This window comes from Bufo bufo, chromosome 7 (genome assembly GCF_905171765.1).
Source record: "Bufo bufo chromosome 7, aBufBuf1.1, whole genome shotgun sequence".
NCBI classification, from domain to species: Eukaryota; Metazoa; Chordata; class Amphibia; order Anura; family Bufonidae; genus Bufo; species Bufo bufo.
In genome coordinates this window covers 83915221-83938794 of record NC_053395.1, presented here as the reverse complement: position 1 = coordinate 83938794, position 23574 = coordinate 83915221, and the positions used below count along the sequence as shown (strand labels likewise).

General features: G+C 44.8%; 1 protein-coding gene across 3 annotated transcripts in view; it reads left to right on the top strand.

Moving 5' to 3' along the window:
* The window catches only part of USP22 (ubiquitin specific peptidase 22), a 102506-nt gene that overhangs the window by 23419 nt on the left and 55513 nt on the right, over positions 1-23574 (top strand). For all 3 annotated transcript variants that reach the window (XM_040440098.1, XM_040440100.1, XM_040440099.1), the window contains exons 4-6: positions 4757-4870; positions 15649-15693; positions 20647-20748. In XM_040440098.1, the coding sequence (XP_040296032.1) occupies positions 4757-4870; positions 15649-15693; positions 20647-20748 (261 nt within the window). The remainder of the gene's footprint in view (positions 1-4756; positions 4871-15648; positions 15694-20646; positions 20749-23574) is intronic.

The window sequence follows — 23574 nt, the reverse complement described above, 5'->3', positions numbered from 1 at the left end:
TGGGAGCTTCTACAAACTGGCCCATAAAGTTGGCCTGCAGCAGGTTGAGGAATTTTCTCCCCTTTGCAGTGGGTCTATAGATTACACTAAGTATTAGATCAGATCACCCCTCACATATAAAGGCACACACCACCGCCTTTTCTATTGACCCTGTCTTTCCTAAGTCATGCAAAGAATCCAACCATGTCTCAGCCACACCAACTACAGCTATGTGTTTTTCTAGTACCATATCCTCCAGTTTCCCCATCTTGCTAGCATGTACATATCGTATTCACTTACTGTAGCCTTATGTCGAATGTTTTCTGTACTTAGAAAGATAACACATCACAGGTTTATTCACAGGCACAATATATGATTGTAAAGAAACCAGTAATATATATTGGCTTAACCACTGTTTTCGATATGGCAGGGCTATAGCTGGAGGTAAGTGGTCAGCTTTGCATGTCCTAGGTTCAAATCCCAGGAGAGCTTTTGAGATTATAATTTTTTTTTTTTTCTCTCATATCCATAATAATCATATATTGTGCATGTGAATAAACTAGCTTTCTAAGCATAGGAAACCTATATTCTATCGTTTTAGGAAGAGAGCTTTCTAAGCACAGAAAACCAAATATATATTACTGGAGTCTTCATAATCCTATTGTGACTGTACATAAACCAGTATTTATTTATTTTATGCACACTTATAGCGCTACTCTATTCCGCAGCGCTTTACAGACATTAGCATTAAGCTTTCCCCAGTGGGGTTCACAATCTAAGTTCCCTGTCAGTATGTCTTTGGAGTGTGGGAGGAAACCCACGCAAACACGGGGAGAACATACAAACTCCATGCAGATGTTGTCATCCATTTCATGCATTGGGGACTGCAATTTGCGGTCCCCAATGCACAGACAACGTCCGTGCGGCGGCCAGGAAGGATCGAGACCCATTCAACTTGAATGGGTCTGTGATCTGTCCGCACCGCAAAAAAAATAGAACTAGAACGGACAAACACCACAAAAGCACTCCGTAGTGTTTGCGTGGGCCTCTGATCTGTGCTTCCGTTCCGCATCTCCGTGATTGCAGACCCATTCAAGTAAATGGGTCTGCATACGTGATGCGGAGTGCACACGGGCCGGTGCCAGTGTATTGTGGGCTGCAATACAGCCACGGGCACATAACGTTCGTGTGCAAGAGGCCTAAGGCTGTAGTATGTTTTGTGTGATATTTTAGTGGTGGGCTGTATGACCTTCCCTCATCCTTGTTCATTTGTTCAGTGTATGATATGTACATGCTATCACAGCTCTGCCCTTAGCATGCTGATGTCTAGCCCTGTCAATCAAGGGGAGGTCAGAGTGTGCAGAGTAAAGGAGTATTACAAAAACAATGTGGAGTATTAAGAAGCAACAAGGATTCAACCCCACCCTCTGGTGCTTATTTGCATATTAATAAAAACTCTGATCTCTGCAGTTGTTTAACATACAAACGAGACGTATTGTTTTAATCTGCATTATCAACCCTACTAGGCTGTATGCCAGGTTTAATAGAGTAAATCATGTTGACAGAGGTTCTTTAAGCAACTTCTAACTAATCTGAGTGTGTAAGTCCTTCACCTAGTTGCTGGTGCTGCTGAATCTGACATGAATCAGTCAGAGCACAGCTCTTGTTTCTGGTCGCTCTCTGCTCTCCGCCTCCCTTTGATTCTCAGCAAAGGGAGGTTGAACTATTTGGACATGTTAGGTCAGTGTGAGGAAAATTGTGGGGCGGGGGGGGGGGGGAAGCATCCAAGGATGATTGCTCTTACAGGCTGTAAACATAGGGAAAGCAAGGTTGTGGCAGAAGAATCATATGGGCTGTGTGCAAATGTAGACCAAAAGCAGAATACCTAGGGCAAGCTCTGCAGGGGGAGGGAGAAACGCACACTCCTCAGTATTTAGTAGAAGTGGAAAGCCGTTTAGGAGTGAAGCTTTGCTGATGCATGAGAGCTAGAGAAGACAGCAGCATCCTGGATTCACAAATTTCACATGAAACCAATATTAATGGAAGAGTCTTGTCTAAATGAGTTGTCTGTAGTAGGGATCGACCGATATTGATTTATTTTTTATTTTTAGATCCGACAATCGGTGAACTTTCAGGCCGATAGCCGATAATTTATACCAATATTTTATATATTATAATATATTATATTAGTTGGTAGTCACTGAGGTGGTGGAAATTTGCATTTGGCACGAGTATATTATAAATTAATGAAGCCCTTAGGGCTCTTTCACACCTGCGTTCTTGTCTTCCGGCATAGAGTTCCGTCGTCGGGGCTCTATGCCGGAAGAATCCTGATCAGGATTATCCTAATGCATTCTGAATGGAGAGTAATCCGTTCAGGATGCATCAGGATGTCTTCAGTTCCGGTACGGAACGTTTGTTGGCCGGAGAAAATACCGCAGCATGCTGCGCTTTTTGCTCCGGCCAAAAATCCGGAACACTTGCCGCAAGGCCGGATCCGGAATTAATGCCCATTGGAAGGCATTGATCCGGATCCGGCCTTAAGCTAAACGTCGTTTCGGCGCATTGCCGGAGCCGACATTTAGCTTTTTCAGAGTGGTTACCATGGCTGCCGGGACGCTAAAGTCCTGACAGCCATGGTAAGTGTAGTGGGGAGCGGGGGAGCAGTATACTTACCGTCCGTGCGGCTCCCCGGGCGCTCCAGAGTGACGTCAGGGCGCCCCAAGCGCATGGATCACGTGATCACATGGATCACGTCATCCATGCGCATGGAGCGCTCTGACGTCATTCTGGAGCGCCCCGGGAGCCGCACGGACGGTAAGTATACCGCTCCCCCGATCCCCGCTCCTACTATGGCAACCAGGACCTTAATAGCGTCCTGGGTGCCATAGTAACACTGAAAGCATTTGGAAGACGGTTCCGTCTTCAAATGCTTTCAGTACACTTGCGTTTTTCCGGATCCGGCAGGCACCTCCGGCAACGGAAGTGCATGCCGGATCCCAACAACGCAAGTGTGAAAGAGGCTTAAGTTGGTAGTAAATTTATGATTTACATTTATAATATACTAGTGCCAAATGCCAATTTCCCCCCCCCCCCCCTTTCTCACTGACTTTATTTAACCCCCATCAGACCTCAGATGAATAAAATAAAAAAACTCCTTGCCTGTCCTGTGCCGCGGCTCCTCTTCATCTCTGGGTCCGGTGTCACGCTCCCCTGTGTTCTCCGGCCCGCACTGCACAGCGTGCAGCGTCGGGTCATAGTGCGTGCACTACGTCCTGACTCTAAGGGGTCCGTGCAGCACGGGCCCCATCAAAGAAGACCAGGGAGGGTGAGTATCGGAAGCGCTTGCTGCGCTTCTTCCTGGCACCCGATGCATACTAGTGAGCGCTTCCATAAGCGCTCACTAGTAATGCGTATAAAGCGAATATCGGCAAGGTTAGATGCCGATACCGATAATGTGCAAGATCCTTAATATCGGCCGATAGTATCGGTACTTCTGTTCGGTCGATCCCTAGTCTGTAGCATTTAGACATCATGCACATGACCATATGGATTTTGCAGTCTGCAAGCTGCAGATCTACTAAATCTGTATGCAGTCCATGTGCCGTTTGCATCTTTTATTTATATATATATTTTTTTGCAGACCTACATTTTACGGTCCAGAATAGGACTTGTTCTATAATTTGCAGAATGGACATACGGATGTGGACAGCACGTGGATGTCATTCGTTTGCTGTCTGCATCAGTATGTCCATTTATAAAATTATAGAATGTGTCCTATTTTGGTCCTCAAAATGCGGTCCACAGATGCATTGAAGTCACTGCAGGTGGCAAACTGTATTTTGCTGTATTAAGTAGAAGACTGCTAATCAGGAGATGGAGAGATACATACACATGAACCTTCACACTAAGCGGTTATCTTAGCTTATTCGATCACTCCAGTACTTGTCGTGTTGCTAGGCATTCGGGAAAGAAATGCAGTTTACCTAACCAACTGTATGTCACTACTAGACAGCACAGTTTATGTATGTATGTGTCCATATTCAAGTTCAGTGATAGTATCTCTACAACAGATTTGATAACTTTCATATAGAATGAGTGCCGTAAACTTAAAGGGGGTTTTCAGCATTTTTAGTACTGATGAGCTATCCTCTAGATAGGTCATCGGTATCTGATCTGTTCAGAAGGCAGATGCCCTCCTGTGAGCGCCTCGGCCTTCTCTGTTTTACCTAGGTCAAGTGAGGTCATGGTCATGTGTCACACAGCCTAGGAGCAGCTCGGCCCCATTCAAGCTTCAATACCGAGCACAGCCGTGGCGCTGTGCTTGTTAAGCTGTGAGAAAGCAGTGGCACTCCCAGGAGTGCCAGTCATTTCTCAAACAGCTGATCGGTGGGGGTCTGAAGTGTTGGACCCCCACCCATCAGTTATTGGATAGGTCATGAGTATTCAAACTCTGAAAACCTAAGTTATCAGTATAAAAATCCTGCAAAACCCTTTTAACTCTGCAGCTTTGATACTTTTCCTCTACATTTTCCAAAAATGTCAAATGTAGAGATTTTTTTAAAAATGATTGCTAAAGTTGGCCATGACCTTCCCAGTGAGTAGCTCCAGATATTATGCAACTGGTGCCATTTTAATTTTGTGCCGTGTAAATTCAGACATCCGTGATGATGTTCTTTCGTGTTAAAACTGTTAATTTGCTTGTTTGTACTAGTAAGTGCATTTTGTGTTTTTGTTTCCTCCAACTTTATACTTTTTTTCAATTTGTTGTCTGCAGCCATAGATTTGTTGTATGGGGGTATATACTGCTTTATGTGTCAAGACTACATATATGATAAAGACATGGAGCAAGTTGCCAAAGAAGAACAAAGAAAGGCTTGGAAATTGCAAGGTACGTCTCTTCCCTTTTATAGTGGTAAGCTCATACTTTATATAGATCACCATGACAGGGACAACTGGACATGACCATCCATCTGAGACAAGTAGTCTAAATGCAAATTCAGTACAATGTTCAAGATGGACGGTTATGTCCAGTTGTACCTGTTGTGGTGGTCTATATCACGAGCCAGGGTGGCTACACAAATATAGCAGATTGTCCCACGGCTAGCCGAGAAAGCTATCTGAAACTGTCTGCAGCACTCCAGTTTTAGTTTAATAGTAATTTACATCTGATTGTAAATATCTTTTGAGGTTAGTAGAGTTTGACCGAGGGGGGTGTAAACAAAAAACAAAAACTTTCTGCGGAGTTAAAGTATATAAATAGCATTCAGGACAACCTATTAATATACAAAAAGCAAATAGAAAATGAATGGAGGGCAGCTGTGCATGCGCAGTGTGCTCTCCTTCACTTTCGGGGTTCCATTCTCTATATAGGTGCGGGTCCCACCGCTGGGACCCGCACCTATATAGAGAATGGAACCCCGAAAGTTATAAGACAATGGGGGCATATCCTAGCAATATGATTCCATTGTCTATGCTGAGACAAACCTTTTAAAGGGATTCTGTCACCTCCATATGGCCATATACAGTGCTTACATGGCTCTGTAGCACACCTATACAGGATTGTAATGGTACCTTTGTTCTTTTCTTTACTTGCACCAGCAGGAAAAACGAAGTTTAATTCATATGTGAGTCGTACCCCCACAGTTCAGATATGATAACCTATCCTGGGGTTAGACCATCAATATTAAATTCCTAGAAAACTCCTGGAGAAAGTGAATGTTTAAGTGGAGTGCAAAAAATATAATACAATAAAAAATATTAAAACTATGTAGCAACATGCAGACGGGTCCACCCCACCTGACCTGGGAGGATTCTCATCCCACAAATGCTTTTGTCTTTTTGCATTTAAATTTTTCATTAAAAAAATGTGGGAAATTACCAAGTTTTCTAAAGCCCTTTGTATTTTTTGCACAGTGGGTGGGCATACAGGCAGTGATGACTCAGAGGACAAAGTGATGGCATATCAAGGAGCAGTGTTTTCTAGAGCTTGTATTTTTCTAGTATAAATTAATATGTGGACCATTTGTGGGCAGTTGTACACTTATCATATGTTTTATAGTTGGTGTCTAAGTTTAGTAGACCCACTATTAAATACTCTCAGTAGTCTCAAAATGGTGTATATTCTGTACCGAGTGTGCCTTATTATATTTAGGTTAAGAATTAACTTTTATTTCTATCATTTAAAATAAAATGAGACAATGGAGTAAAGTGAACTCCTGCGCTATTTTAGGGATGGAGGATAGGGTCTAAGTAGATAGAACTGGGCCTGGTAGCGTTCCTGTGTAGGGGGCGTATTAAATGTAAAGGGGAGGAGCCTACTCAGGCTGCTAACTCTCCCTACGTGCTTGCCCTACTTGACCTAGTCTAGTCAGTGTGAATGCCTCAATGGCTGTAGTCGGGGCACTCGTCTTTAAAAGGAAGACCCCCAGCCTCAGGAACCTCGGGCCTGTACTGTAGATCCCTATGCTCTTACCTCCCTATTATAGATGTCCTGTGTCATCCCCTGACGCGTTTCGCCAGGTAGGAACTTGGCTCTTCAGGGAGAAAGGATGTCCAGGCGCTGGAAGCAGTGGCTATGCACCTGATTCGATCATGCGGCAGTGGCGATTTGATAGTGCTGTTGCCTCTGTTTTAAGTGCGTCCCGCTCCACCCATTGTCTGGTTGACGAATCAGTCACTGTGGGCGCTGCGCACTGGTAACTCCCCCCCCCGCATGGTTACCTGTCAGCTTCTAGATGGAGACGTACACAGCGAGGTGCCGCCTCTAGGATAGGGCGGCCTCACTGTGCTCCGCTGTTAGGCGGAAGTGACGTGGTACTGGGGCGTGATTAGTGGTCATGGGGATCTCACACCGCGTCCCCGGCCGGCTCTCTGTACAGCAAAGTTAATGATCACTAGGTGTCATTATGGGCTCAGATAGATTTCAAATAGAAAATGTCTATAATAACACTCACAGGATTTAATACGCCCCCTACACAGGAACGCTACCAGGCCCAGTTCTATCTACTTAGACCCTATCCTCCATCCCTAAAATAGCGCAGGAGTTCACTTTACTCCATTGTCTCATTTTATTTTAAATGATAGAAATAAAGTAAATTCTTAACCTAAATATAATAAGGCACACTCGGTACAGAATATACACCAGTTGTACACTTGTGGTACTTTGATTATTAGACTAGTGCTGTTTCTGCTATATCTTTGTATACCAACCTTTGCTTTTAATCAGTCTTAGGCCTCTTTAACACGACAGTATGGCTTTTTCAGTGTTTTGCGGTCCGTTTTAAACTGATCCGTTGTTCCGTTTTTTGCTTCCGTTGTGTTTCCGTTCCGTTTTTCCGTTCCGTTTTTCCGTATGGCATATACAGTATACAGTAATTTCATAGAAAAAATTGGGCTGGGCATAACATTTTCAATAGATGGTTCCGCAAAAAACGGAACGGATACGGAAGACATACGGATGCATTTCCGTATGCATTCCGTTTTTTTGCGGACCCATAGACTTTAATGGAGCCACGGAACGTGATTTGCGGCCAAATATAGGACATGTTCTATCTTTCAACGGAACGGAAATACGGAAACGGAATGCATACGGAGTACATTCCGTTTTTTTTGCGGAACCATTGAAATGAATGGTTCCGTATACGGAACGCAAAAAACGGCCCGCAAAACGGAAAAAAAAAACCGGTCGTGTGAAAGAGGCCTTAATGGTATGTGAATTGACACATGTATATGGTTGTTTCCTGTGTTTATGGTTTTCATTTAAGGGTAGGAGCACCGGTTTAAAGGGAACCTGTCACCAGTTTTTAACCATAAGAATCATCGGCATCCTGAGAGTTCTCCCCCACCCTAATCATCCTATTTTTATTTTATTTTTTATTATATAAACACCTCCAAGTACTTCTTTTACAGTCTACTTTTGCTTTTTTCAAGATATGTAAATTAAATGCTTGCCTCATCACTTCCCATTCCTAACCCCACCTCCCGTTATAAGAGTGACAGAATCTAAAGATCCTACCCTCCTCCCGAACTCGCGTCCCAAATACCGTGCATGTGCAGAACCAGTCACCTCACTCACTGATGAAAAAAATCTAGAATATTCGCGATTACGAAGATATAGCACTATATTCTAGATCTTCGCGAATTCTCGAAGTGCTGATATTCGCGATAAAAATTCGCCATTAGAATATTCGCGATCAACACTACTACTGATCATATAATTTATACTGGTCAGCTGCGAGACTTGGAAGAGAAGGGGTGGAGATTAACAATGTAGAGGGTGTGTCTTATCCGTTTGTGGACATGGCTGCGCTACGAGAGTCAGAATGCTGGACTCATCTCTGAAGCATGGAGGAGACAGGACTCATCTAAGGTTAATTTACATATATGGCGGGAACATTTATTTTAGGTTTTTCTCTGAACTGATCGTTCAGAATTTATTTTAATATCATTGTTAATGTATTAAAAAGTATTTATAGAAAAGTGAGTGGATAAATAAGCTTGGAAAGTGATGACAGGTTTCCTTTAATACGTTGTGGGAGCCCTATGTTTTTGATTATAGTAAACCTACACAGGACCTCAGTGTAATTTAATGGTGAGGATATAGAGGCACCCAGTAATTCGCAGCATGAGACACAGATGCGTCTTCAGGATAACTGCACACGATGTGAATTACGCATACAGAATACAGAAGCCGGTCAGCTGTATGAAGAGAACGCAGCTCTCATAAGAGTGCTGCCTTCTCTTCACTGTTCGGTGTGGGGCTGCAGTAAACTATTATTTCACGATTAATCGAGTAATCTAATAAGAAAAAATGAATTTAATAGACAGGTTTCCTTTATAAAAAACTCATCAGACCCCTGTGTGATCAGCCCAGGTGCTTCAGTTCCCCCATTGCCATCGGCTCCACTATCCCCCAGTGCCATCAGCTCCATTCCCCCAGTGCCACAAGCTCTCCCCCTGCTCCTCCTGACACCCGGAGTGCACAGCGTCATTGGTTGCTATGACGCTGTGCACTCCGGTCGCACCAACTTACCTTTCTAGCAGAGGTGCCGCCAACACTCCATCGTTCTGCTCTGCATCTGACGTCACACAGCGCTTCAGGTCACGGCATGCGTACGTCAGGAGGTCAGTGCAGCGCAGGACCATGGATGTGCTGTGTAGTGTCCGGAGGCCCCCTGCTGGAAAAGTGAGTATTGCGGTCCAGCGGGAGACCACGGAGCGGGAGTAATAGCAAGCGCTTCACTCCTGCTCTGTGGTCACGTGACACAAACAAATCTTTGATGCCAAAAATTTGCTTTTTTTTTTTTTTTTTTTTCGAATGACTCGATTCAATCGAGTAATCGTTTCAGCCCTAGTTCAGTAGGGTTGTGGGGAGTCAGACCCCTGCCGATCTGATGTTGAGGCCCCTTTAACTGCATGCTGTTTACCTTGTAGAAGTTGTGCCCCACCCAGGAAATGGCATACAGCACTTGTACAAGCTGATTGGCGGAGGTGCCAGGAGTCTGACCTTCACCAGTCTGACGTTGACCTGAGGATGGGTCATCAATATTATGTCATTACACAATCCTCCGAGTTTTGGATCACATCATAATTATTAGCTTATCGTCGACCAGTGTTACCTTGGTTGTGTGCCTCCTGAAAATCTCCCTCATAGAAGATCCTTGTGACGTCCTCACGCTGCCATGGCAACCTGTATGCAGAGGCATTGCATCTATACTGAGGATTGCAGTTATGATTGAGAGGTTTTTTTTTTGTGACGCGTGCATATTATTGGTACATTTTGGTTGATATGTTTTTGTGTTAATGAAAACATCTGAAACTTGCACAAAATTTGTAAGTTATACCACACAAATTAGTTGGTATAATTTCTTAAATGTTTTTTTTTCAGACTTTAGTAGGATTAAAAGCTTGACATCAATTATAACAACATTAAAAACTGCACCTCTAGAAGTATACAAAAAGACTTTTAAGTATGTTAACCCTTTAGGTGCTACACATGGATTAAAGCAAAATGGAAGTGTCTTTTTTTTTTTTATTTATTTTTTTTATGTAGTGTTTTTTTTTAATCTAATTTTATTTTCCCCTGTACACTCAATATTCAAAATTCTGCAATTTTTCTCTTAATGTGGCCCTAGTATGCTAATTGATCCATACAGATGAGGGAGCACCTTATGGCTTTTGAGCCTTTTTTTCTTACTAGGATGCTTTTCAGTCAGAATTTCAGGTTTGCAGAGGCCTTGAGGTGTAGAAACAAACAATCCACAAAAACCCATTTTGAAACTACACCCAGCAAGGAATTCTTCTTGGGGGTGTGGTGATCATTTTACACCCATCCTCGGGTATCTCATAGACTTTATTACATTTTTTTTCCAGTAGTAATTGCTTTAACGCCAAAGTTTTCATTTTGGCAGGAAGCTAAAAGAGAAAAGGCAAATTATTTTTATAAATTTTTTTTAAACGTGGTCGTAAACTACTGTTTGGACAAATGGCAGGGTTCAGACTGGAACTAGCTCCTGCAAAGCCCCTGACATACCAGTACTGTACAAACCTTTAAGAAATTACCTAATTTTGCTGCACACACACCAATTAATTCAGCTTGTGTGTGTGTGTGTGTGTGTGGACATTTTATTTTGACACCAAACTTTTCATTTTCACGATGGTTAATAGGATAAAAAGCCTCTCCCTTAGGGCTCATGCACACAACTGTATGTATTTTGTGGTCCACAAAAAATACGGATGATGTCGTGTGCATTCGCAAAAAAAGGTGGTCAGTCAGCACATCCCAATGCGCAGGTGCAAGCTGCCATGGCTAGAAATACGAAGAAAAAAAACCAGTGCAACAGCACTCTGCAAACCAAATAACGTACGATAATGCCGTAGTTATAGAAAATATTCTGTAAAATTGAGATTGTTGGCAAATACATCTTGTAGTAAATTATTTGGGCCCGTCTGCCAAACGTCAAGGCGATCTATAAGACGGGAATTTAGGATTTGGTGTTAGGTTACCATCTTATAGAGATCGCCTTGACGTTTGGCAGACGAGCCCAAATAATTTTGTATTGGATGTATTTGCCAAGAATCTCAAATTTATTAAATAAGCGTAGTATTAGCATCAGATTATTTTATATTACTATGGCATTATTGTACTTTATTGGGTTTGCAGAGCGCTGTTGCATTGTGTGCATTCAGTTTTTTCGGAACATCCTACCCCTAATAGGACAGTACTATCATTGTCAGTAATGCGGACAATAATAGAACATGTTCTATTTTTTTGCGGAACGGACATATGGAAACAGAATGCACACGGAGTAACTTCTGTTTTTTTTAGAGGGTTTTTTTGTTTGTTTTTTTGCTGACCCATTGAAGTGAATGGGTCCGCATTCGGTCAGCAAAAAAAAATAAAAAATGGAACTGACACGGAAAGAAAATACATGCGTGTGCATGAGCCCTAACACTGAGCACAGTGATTGGTTACAGCAGTCATGTGCTATATACTGGCACATGACCTTTGCTGTTTAACAGGCAATGGCAGGAGGACCAGAACAGAGATGGAGAAAAGGATGAGTATAACTTCTTATGAAAGGTCGTTAGTGATTATCTTTAGTTTTATTGGCCCGTGTAAAGGACCCTTAAGATATAAAATACAACTAACTTTGTTTCTACCCACATTACACAACAGGATGAAGTGACCAAAAAAAACATCCAACTGGCCATTTTGATTTTAACTTATTTTATTTATTTTTAGCCCCCCTAGGGGATGCTTCTACTGTGGACTCATTCTACCTTTTGCAGGATGGAGAATCGGTGTGTTCCTGTTAAGCTCTGCCACAGGCGGGCCTTGATGAGAATAACTTTACAATTGCAGCCCTCAGAGCCTTCAGAACTTTCCAGGCAGCCATAGCAACCAAACTGCTCCTGCAGTCACATCGCAGTGGAGCAATTCTGTCAATGGGAGTCCAGCGCACCTTGTAAATGACCACTCGCATGCCATGGTTACTATTGACCCCAGCATCTCAGGAGTTGTGATTTTAGGCTACTTTCACACTAGCGTTTTTGCTGGATCCGGTAGGGTTCAGCAAAAACATTTCGGTTATTGATAATACAACCATCTGCATCCATTACGAACGGATCCGGTTGTATTATCTTTAACATAGCAAGGACAGATCAGTCATGAACTCCATTGAAAGTCAATGGGGGACGGATCAGTTTTCTATTGTCAGGGAAAACTGATTTGTCCCCATTGACTTGCATTGTGGGTCATGACTGATCTGTCTTGCTCCGCATCTCAGCAGTGACCTCCATCCCTGGTATACGGCACAGGTCCTACATTTACACTAGATAGATATCTATCTCTATCTATCTTACTGTATATTAGTCAGAAAAGAAGCTTCTCAGTAATGGTTGTGCAGGAAAATCTCCGAGCAATTCTAGTGCTGCTGTCTCACCAGTAATACAGATTTCCCATATACTAGAAAATAATTGACCAGAAATATCCATTCCTACATCTTACTGACCATTAGTGAGTGCAGTTCTGTGGTAAAAAAAATATAGAATTTTCTCCTTTGCCTGCCCTAGTCTGGTTTAGTTTTGCAGATCAGACTTGCCCATTTAGGGTATAGCGGTGAGAGAAAAATTGAACGCACACAGAAGGCATCTCAGTGATATCCATTTTTTACAGAACCTCTTAAAAAATGTTTCCCCCTTGAGCTACTAGTATGACTATGACTATGATATTGCTTTGTGATGTGTATCCAGAGGGTTATTGCTGGCAATATACACTGCTCAAAAAAATAAAGGGAACACTTAAACAACACAATGTAACTCCAAGTCAATCACACTTCTGTGAAATCAAACTGTCCACTTAGGAAGCAACACTGAGTGACAATCAATTTCACATGCTGTTGTGCAAATGGGATAGACAACAGGTGGAAATTATAGGCAATTAGCAAGACACCCCCAATAAAGGAGTGGTTCTGCAGGTGGTGACCACAGACCACTTCTCAGTTCCTATGCTTCCTGGCTGATGTTTTGGTCACTTTTGAATGCTGGCAGTGCTTTCACTCTAGTGGTAGCATGAGACGGAGTCTACAACCCACACAAGTGGCTCGGGTAGTGCAGCTTATCCAGGATGGCACATCAATGCGAGCTGTGGCAAGAAGGTTTGCTGTGTCTGTCAGCGTAGTGTCCAGAGCATGGAGGCGCTACCAGGAGACAGGCCAGTACATCAGGAGACGTGGAGGAGGCCGTAGGAGGGCAACAACCCAGCAGCAGGACCACTACCTCCGCCTTTGTGCAAGCAGGAACAGGAGGAGCACTGCCAGAACCCTGCAAAATGACCTCCAGCAGGCCACAAATGTGCATGTGTCTGCTCAAACGGTCAGAACAGACTCCATGATGGTGATATGAGGGCCCGACGTCCACAGGTGGGGGTTGTGCTTACAGCCCAACACCGTGCAGGACGTTTGGCATTTGCCAGAGAACACCAAGTTTGGCAAATTCGCCACTGGCGCCCTGTGCTCTTCACAGATGAAAGCAGGTTCACACTGAGCACGTGACAGACGTGACAGAGTCTGGAGACGCCGTGAAGAACGTTCTGCTGCCTGCAACATCCTCCAGCATGACCGGTTTGGCATTGCGTCAGTAATGGTGTGGGGTGGCATTTCTTTGGAGGGCTGCACAGCCCTCCATGTGCTCGCCAGAGGTAGCCTGACTGCCATTAGGTACCGAGATGAGATCCTCAGACCCCTTGTGAGACCATATGCTGGTGCGGTTGGCCCTGGGTTCCTCCTAATGCAAGACAATGCTAGACCTCATGTGGCTGGAGTGTGTCAGCAGTTCCTGCAAGACGAAGGCATTGATGCTATGGACTGGCCCGCCCGTTCCCCAGACCTGAATCCAATTGAGCACATCTGGGACATCATGTCTCGCTATATCCACCAACGTCACGTTGCACCACAGACTGTCCAGGAGTTGGCAGATTCTTTAGTCCAGGTCTGGGAGGAGATCCCTCAGGAGACCGTCCGCCACCTCATCAGGAGCATGCACAGGCGTTGTAGGGAGGTCATACAGGCACGTGGAGGCCACACACACACTACTGAGCCTCATTTTGACTTGTTTTAAGGACATTACATCAAAGTTGGATCAGCCTGTAGTGTGTTTTTCCACTTTAATTTTGAGTGTGACTCCAAATGCAGACCTCCATGGGTTGAAAAATTTGATTTCCATTTTTTTATTTTTGTGTGATTGTGTTGTCAGCACATTCAACTATGTAAAGAACAAAGTATTTCAGAAGAATATTTAATTAACTCAGATCTAGGATGTGCTATTTTTGTGTTCCCTTTTTTTTTTTTTTGAGCAGTGTAGTTATTACATTAATGGAAGTGTAGGAAGTAGTAGTCAGTAAATGCTATCTTGTTGTTCAGTACTGTCCACGGTTAGTAAAATGTCTCTTCAAAATCTAGCGCCTCACTTGTCTACAGTTTGTGTGGTATTGCAAATCTGCTCTCCTCACTTCAGTGAAGCTGAGCTGCAGTATTGTACACAACCCATAGACAGGTATGGTGATGTTTCCATACGAAGGGCTCATGCACACAAATGTATGCCATCCATGCTGTGCATTGGGGACCGCAAATTTCAGTCCCCAATGCACAGGCACCATCCGTGTGGCCTTTGCAGCTGGATGCATACCCATTAAACGTGATCCGTCCATACCCCAAAAAATAGAGCATGTTCTGCATTTTTATATTTTTTTATTTTTTTCGGTGCGGGTGCACAGACCGAAATGCCACAGAAGCACTCCGTAGGGCTTCCATGGTCTTGCGCTCCGTGTCTCTCCTCTGTATCTTCCGGATTGTGGGCTGTAATACAGGCAGACATATTTTTCTAATCCTGGAGAACCCCTTTGTGTCATGCTCCATACGTAGATGCATTAGTTTAAAAGGGAATCTGTCTCTGAATCGCCCCCAACACTAGTGTAAGGCTCCATGCACATGACAGTGGAAAAAAGTCTGTTAAAAATTGATAAACTGTCCATTTTTAACTGACTTTTTTTTTTTTTTCACTGATGCCTTAACAGACTTTAAAAACTGACCCCTTCAGTTATATGGGGGCAGTTGGTCAGTGAAAAACGGACAAGATGGAACATGTTTTGTTTGTTTTTACCTCAGTTATTCACTGGGTGTACATTATAAAGGATGCCATTTGTGTCTTCCTACTCACTCAGATTTCAGCAGTAAAATGCCACATAATGTGGAGGAGTCCTCTCAATCCATTTATTGGCGGTTTACAGGCGCACAGCCTTGGAATAGAAGTATGGAGATACAATTCCATAACTGGGTTCCTTTACACTGCGCACTGCTTTACTCAAGTTGGGGGGGGTGTTTTAGAGCTGATAGATTCCCTTTGAACCAGCCGATAAGAGCAGAGCCATAAGCCGTGGTTCTACAGGTTTACATGACTAGGTTGGTGGATTTTGAGAACGCCTTTTAGTTTGGGGAAAGTATAGTCTATTTTAAGTAAGAGCAATTCATACCACGCCAGTATCTGGACAGGTGTTATAGGCCTCCTTTCTGTAAGCTTGCGGTGGGGGTGCACTATAAAGCAACTAAAGTCTTGTTACATGTTACTGGTTTCAAGAAATTAAAAAATGTTTTTTTTTTTTTTTTACAGCTTTTGCTCCATCCTTGGTATCTCCTTACCAGTATGCAATGACAGGTAAGATAATGTCTCATCACTGATCTTTCTATTTATGTGCTTGTTTTATACCAACATTTTTCTTTATATATTGCTTGTTCTTGTATAAATTTTTCTTGGGATCTGTTCACATCTACGTCATGGTTTCCATCAGAGGTCACAATAACGCCCGTACAAGCGTCAGATGCCTGTTCAGGCCACTTCCTCGATACTGCAGACGGCCCCAATAGAAAGTCTGTGGTCTGCGCGGCCATTAACTATAAAGACATACTATGCAGTGCGGTCTGGAGTGAATGCACCGCAGGCTATTATAGCCAAGTGATAATGTACAGTCCAATATAGTGGATCTTCCCTGTACTTTATCACTTGGCTATAATAACCTGATGTGCATTCAGGGAGTTATTCTGATTGACGTCGGGAAGGAATGAAAATGAGGAAAATTGGCTTCTAGCTTGTGAGGGGTTTTTGTCTTCCTCTGGATCAACTCTCAGGATGACAGACTGAACTGGATGGATGTGTTTTTTTTTTTTTTTTTTTTTTTTCCAGCCTTAAAAACTGTTACTATGCTGTAGAGTGAGGTGCGGGTGCCACCTCTGGGACCCCATCTATCCGACATTGGCATATCCTAGCGATATGCCATCAATGTCTCGGGTGAGACGACCCTATAAGTAAAGGGGCTTTTGAGAAATTTATAAAGGCTATGTACACCTTCAGGGGCAATTTGTACTCATTTTGGGCTATAAATAATTTTTTCAGTTGGTCTCCATTAAAAATATTGAGACATTCTGTCACAAAGGGCTCACTGTCCAACTGTGTCAATGGTACTTTCACTTTGTGCTGGTCATCTAATAAACCCTATCTCTAATTTACTAAGGGGTCATAAACACTTGTTATAAGGTCAGAGAGCAGAGATAAGGAGTCAATTTTACTAGCTGACAAAGCAAAGAGAAAATTCTGATCCCTCTATTAGAGCATCTCAGGCCTGTACAGAAAAAATTATAAAAAAAATAAATAAAATTCCCCCAAAGGTGTACATTACCTTTAATGCCTTATACCTGTAGCCAGATATGTCCTGGCCTCTTCTTCTTTTTTTTTTTTTATCATTATATATATAATATATATATATATATATATATATATATATATATATATATATATATATATATATATATATATATAATTTTTTTTAATCCTCATCATCAGCACAGCTATACAAGGGCCATTTCTTTATTTCAATTTTGCGGTACATGTAGTGCATTTTCATGGCACTCACCATGCAGTATAAGTGAAATGTTAAATTTATTCTGCAGGTCAGTAAGATCAAGGTAATGCCAAAATTTATATGCTTCATGCTTTACTTTTGCTCAATAAATATACTTATGCTTTTTTTTCTTTCTAAGTATTTTATATATTGTAAGAGCAGGTATTTTGACTGTGGATCACACTGTGTAATATCGAATATAAAAGATCCATGAGCAGTTAGGGGAATTTTCAATGTCTTTACACCACTATATTGGCACGTGCCAAATTTAGCAATAATTCGCTCAGCTTCTTGCCACTTTGGAAAAGGGAAAGGTCTGAGCCTGTCATGGCCCGCTGGACATACTGTAACTTGTGCCTGAAACTGTAAGATGTTGGGAAGGAATGGGGGTTGGCAAACCCCCCCCCCCCCCCCTCCCCTCCTCCTGTTTGGCCAGATCTGTAAAGGGAAGATTTCTTACCTGCTTCCTGGAGCTGACTCAAACACCCAGTTTGACATCGGTGATGGGATCCCTTTACGCCATGGCAAATGGTCACATGACTCAAGGAGGGTGATTAGCTGTGGCAATGTTGACAGAGACTGAGCCCAGCAGAGCATCGCCGGCCTGGAGGCGATGGAACGTGGAGCCAGCGTCAGAAAGCAGGTAAGTAACGTATTTTTCGCCCTATAAGACGCACATAGGTTTTTAAGGAGGAAAATAAGAAAAAAAATATTTTTAACCAAAAGGTATGCTTTTGGTGGGTTTGAACTAATGGCATGACACTATTATGGGGGATCTGTGGATGATGCACTGTTAGGGGGTGGGGGATTTGTGGATGGCATTATGATGGGGGGGGCGGGTCTGTGGATGGCATTATGATGGTGGGTGGGGTCTGTGGATGGCATTATGATGGTGGGTGGGGTCTGTGGATGGCATTATGATGGTGGGTGGGATCTGTGGATGGCACTGTTATAGGGTGGTGGATCTGTGGATGACACTGCTATATGTGTCATCCACAGACCCCCCCCCCCCCATAACAGTCCCATCCACAGATCTCTTCCCCCCCCCCCCCCCCAATCATAATGCCATCCACAAATCCCCCCCACTATCATAATGCCATCCACAGATCTCTCCCCCCCCCCCCCCCCCCCATCATTATCCCATCCACAGATTCCTAGGGAGGGACTGTAGTGTAGTAGGCGGGGAGAGCTACTCAGTATGTACTGTATTATACGTAGTGTTAATCATAATATCTAAACTGAATAATGATACGCTTTCCTTGTGCTTACCGGTACACATGTCACGCTCCTGTAGTAAGCACTAGCAGGCAGGCAGGGCGGCCGTAACTCACGGAGGTCACGTGCCTGCTCCGCCTGCTTCATTCATAAAGTAGGCGGAGCAGGCACGTGACCTCCGTGAGTTACGGCCGCCCGGCCTTCCTGCAAGCTGCTAGTGCTTACTACAGGAGCGTGACATGTGTAACGGTAAGAGCAGGGGGAGCGCATCATTATTCAGTTTAGATATTATGATTAAAACTACGTATAATACAGTACATACTGACCGGCGGGGACAGTACAGTGCCTGCACTGCCCGCCGCTCTCCCCGCCTACTACACCCCCTCCTCACTAATACATTGCAGTCTGCGATGCTGCAGCCAGCATTCGCCCCATAAGACGCAGGGGGGAGGGGGGATTGCGTCTTATGAGCCGAAAAATACTGTAAGTTTTCTTTTACAGGGCTAATTGGGGGGGGGGGATTGCCAAACCTCCCCCATTCTTGCACACCCCCTTTTTGTTATGACTCAAGTGTACGCCAACAAGGGGGTTTCTGAAGCATGGCACACAGGGGATTAAGACTTGCATATGGGAACACCAGTCTTGATAGATCTCCCCTAAAATGTCCATTAAAAATTTAAAAGACCATACTTCATATTGTATGAAGGAAAGTCGCATGCGTGCTGTCTTCCATCTCTCTTCCTGCTCACCATAGACCTAACAGAAGCGAGCAGGAAGAGAGACTGGAGACTGCATGCACGCAATGTGCGTCTTGCCTTCATTCTGCTGATTGGCTGGGGTGGCCGAGTGCCTGACTCCCGCCGATCTGATATTGATGACCTATCCCAAGGATAGGTCCTCAATATTAAAAGCCCAGAGAACCCCTTTAAGTTAATACAAGGCACTTACTGGTGTATTCTGTTTATCCATATTGCCTCCTTTGCTAGCTTGATTCATTTTTCCATCACATTATACACGGCTTGTTTTCATGTTTACGACCACACTACACTCCAGCAGCAGTGGCCATGCTTATACACTATAGGAAAAAGCATCAGCCTATGGGAGCTCCCACAGTCCCGTCCACCACAGAGACCACTGTTTTTTTTCCCCCTATAGTGTGCAAGCATAATGTGATCGAAAAATGAATCCTGCCAGCAAAGGAGGCAATATGGATAATCAGAATAAATTAGTGACTTGAATTAACTTTGTGTAGATGATAAATGTCAGTTGCTGAAGTAAGACAACTCCTTTTAAAGGGGTTCTGCAGTTTGTTTAAACTGATGATCTAACCTCTGGATAGATCATCAGCTTCTGATCGGCGGGGGTCCGACACCCGGGACCCCTGCCGATCAGCTGTTTGAGAAGACAGCAGCGCTATAGCAGCGGCGCGGCCTTCTCACTGTTTACCGCTGGCCCAGTGACATCACGACTAGTATCAACTGGCCTGGGCGCGGCTAAGCTCCATTCACTTGGGCCAGCGGTAAACAGTGAGAAGGCTGCGCTGCTGCCTTCTCAAACAGCTGATCGGCGGGGGCCCCGGGTGTCAGACCCCTGTCGATCAGAAGCTGATGATCTATCCAGAGGATAGATCATCAGTTTAAACAAACTCCAGAACCCCTTTTAACTGTTCTGAAGTTCAATAATTCCTAATACCCTGAGACCACTACCTCCACTGGGTGACCGGACTCCAAGTACACTCAATGGAAGAGGAAGATTCAAAGAGGGGAAAAGAGAAATTGAATGGATTCTGTGAAATAATGAGCCTGCTCCTTACTTACAGACTATGCATCTTGTAAACTTGCATATCGATAAAAACAGTTTGTACTTGGTTTCTCGCTTTGTCAGGGATGTACCAACGATAGCTTACAGATCCTTTCAAAAGCCTCCAGACTCCTGGCTTAGTTGCCCATAGCAACCATGGCACACAGGAGGGTAGAAAGAACTGCAGCACAGTATTATTTGGGTACAGCTGATCCTGTATGGTAAATCATTATCGTATTTTGTAAAATATTGGAACATGCCCATATACAGCAGAGAATGGCTCATTAGCCAGGTCTGTTTAGTAGCATTTTGAATTTAGTGCTGGCTACAAGATATTTAGGATTTCACGACAATGAAAGTGTCTTGAATGCATAGAACAGCCCTTGAATGCAAGGCACGCGCACACCCACGTCTTAACAGTGCTTCCTGTTTAATAAGGGCATATGTACATTCTTTTTTTCTGTATTAATTAAAGGGGTTGTCCAAGTTAATAAAAAAATAATAATTGCCCCATGCGTTATAAAATCATCCTGTCAGCTCTGCTGTCATTTCCATTGCCGCAGCTTATACAAGGCTGCAGTGGTGACATTGAGCTATACAATACAGGACCACTGCAGCCAGTCATTGGACATAGTGCTGCATTATTATTATTATTATTATAATTTTTTTGTCTGACATGCTTTTTTTTCAAATTTTAGGTGTTGGAGAAAAGTATTCAACCTGGGAACCGACAAAGAGGGAGCTAGAGCTGTTACGACATAACCCCAAGAGAAGGAAAATAACCACAAACTGCACCATTGGTAAGCAGAGGAAAGCAGTCTTGGTTCCTCTGTTGCTTGCAAGCAATGACCTTTCGTGACCAGGTGTTTTAAGCCATGATGTCTGGAAAAAATGCCACCTTTTGGAGCGCTGTGCTTTTTTTTTTTTTTTGTTTCATTGTTTTTTATAATTTTTTTGTTTACAATTTTTTCGGTTTACACTTATTTATTTCTGACTATTGGGGCCTGGGTCAGCATGGTCGTGATCTGTTCTCTTGGTTATCAGTGATCTCAATATAGGCCTGCAGCTTCTCTTCATGCCACAAGCCCTTTTTGCACAGGCAATCCTTGTGATGTAAATTGACGTTGCATAGTTTCTTAGCAACTGCCTGAATACAGAAGCAACTATAGATCTTATAGATTTTTTCTCTGGATACCACATATGACCATAAAATACAGCAATACCAAATCAGCACAGTGTACAGTTCATAAAGGTTTATTGCACTGGTTGTAACAGCGTGTGCAATATCAATCCAGACATGAGGCAAGCCTATATATAGTGCCTATAAGATCACCAGTAAAAACAATGTAATCTGTCAATGACAGTATCGCAGTGGCAATACGTACATAGCAACCAAATGGTACTCGGATATATGTACATGCCTATGGCCATAAACACCACATAGAAGACCTATCAAAAATTGCCAGACCGCACAGAAATTGATCATAAATGCTTTATTAAATCATTAGTAAAAAGGTGTTAAAACTGTGCAGGGAAAAGAGGGCAGCATTGCTGCATCAGACCAAAAAAAGTACCTTGGAACCGAGCCTGAGTTCGGGAAATTGTTTTTCTCGCCCATTTTCCTCGGGGGACACAGGAGACCTTGGGTATAGCTCAGCTCCCTAGGAGGCGTGACACTAAGTGAAAACTGTTAAGCCCCTCCTCCAGCAGCTATACCCTCAGCCTGGAGAGAGAGACTGCCAGTTTTTGCTTAGTGTCCAAGGAGGCAAGACACTTCCTGCTCTGCAGGGCTGTTTTCTCCTTTTTTTAATTTTGATTTTACTTTTTTCTTTTTCTTCCAGACCATCAGGGACAACAGAGACAATAGACCTCTCTGTTTCTCCCAGGGTTGAGCTGCGCCAGTGCCGGTCACCTGCACTGCTGCCTCCCCTACAGAAGGCAAGGTGGACCAGGGCAGCCTAGCTCCCCTGCATCCTGCCAGTGCAAGGGTCGCCCGCACGCCAAGTCCCTCTTCCAGCGTCTTGCCACTACGGTGCCAGTAGCTGAAGGGGCGGTCCGAGGGTGAAGACGGCTGATGGTGAGAGTGGCTTCTCCAGACCTACGTCCCCCACCCCTGTCTCCTGCGTGCCTGACCCCCATACTGGTGCCTCTGGACCCTTTTGTCCCTGCTGGACCTGGGGTGCCGCAGGGCAGCAAATCTGCTCCCTCTCCTCCCCTCCTGGCCTCCATAGGACTTTATCCCCACCGCTCCTGAAGGTAGCTGCAGAAGGCTGCAACATAGGTTCAGCCGCACTGCCTCCCTTCTCCCTGCGAGAGGAATGCTGCAACGAGGCCCGCACCTAGCTGCCCCTGACGGAGGGGTTATGCTGGCATCCCTCCTCTATCCTCACGGGCACCCGGTCTCAGGGTCCCCCCATCCACTTACCGGTGCACTGCTCAGGGCCAGGGGCCCACTCCTGATGCTGCCGCAATTCCAGCCCTCCTTCCCGGGCCCCTGACTCATCCTGCCCGCGGGGTGGGCACCCGCGGCCGGTATGTACATGCGCCACTCCGGCTCCCTCCATGTCCTGGCCGACCATCGGTACCCCCCGGTCGGCCGGGCACCGCAAAAATTTAGGCCCTGGCTTCTCGGCCTACTAGGCCGCAAAATTCTGTCCTCGGTTGGAGGGGGCGGGAACTTCTCCAGGCGCGAATTTTTCCCGCCTGGAGGTTCCCCCCGCCCCCAGGGGATCGCTGCGCCGCCCCCCAGGCCGGATCCCTGTTAACCTTTTGGGTACCGGCCATCTCCAGGGGCCGGCTCCCATCTAGAGGAGACCCTCTAAGATCTGGGCTTCCTCATGGGCCTGTATGGCTGGCCCCTTTCCTGCCTGAGAGGCTGTGCCCCTGTATGGTGACCCCCTTCCTGCCTCAGAGAGGCTGTGTTTAAAAAAAATAACGGAATTCTTGTTGGCTGCGCAGGACCCTGCAGCCTGATCTCAGTAGTGCTGGCCGTATGCATGCCCCCCTCATAGGCGGCATGTCGCGCTTCCCGGCTGCGGCGCTGGCCAGGTGCATGTTCCACTTCTAGGCGGACTCTTGCCCTCTCCTGGGATACGGCGCTGGCCAAGTGCATGCCCCCCTTTCCGCCCCTTTCTATAGGCAGAATTAGTCACCCTCTCCAGTTACGGTGCTTGCCATGTGCATGACCCCCTTCCTAGGCGGAATACTGCACTCTCCCTAGCTGCGGGCTGGCCTTGTGCACGACCCCCTTCCATAGGCGGAACGCTGCACTCCCGCTGGATTCGCTGCCAGCCATATGCATGACCTCCTTCCATAGGCGGTATGCTGCACTCACTGGATTCACTGCATGACCCCCTCCCCCCCGCCCCCTTCCATGGGCGGTGTGTTGCACTCACTGGATTGGCTGCCGGCCATGGGCATGCCTCCTTTCCTCAGACGGCATACATACTCTCACTGACTGTGGTTGTTATTTCGCCGGTACGTTGCTGGCCATGTGCATGACCCCCATCCATGGCGGGGTGCTTGCACTCTCACCGGATACGTTGCTGGCCATGAGCATTGCCCTCTTCCATGGGTGGAATGCTTGTACTCCCATTGGATACGGTGCTGGCCTTGTGTGTGACCAC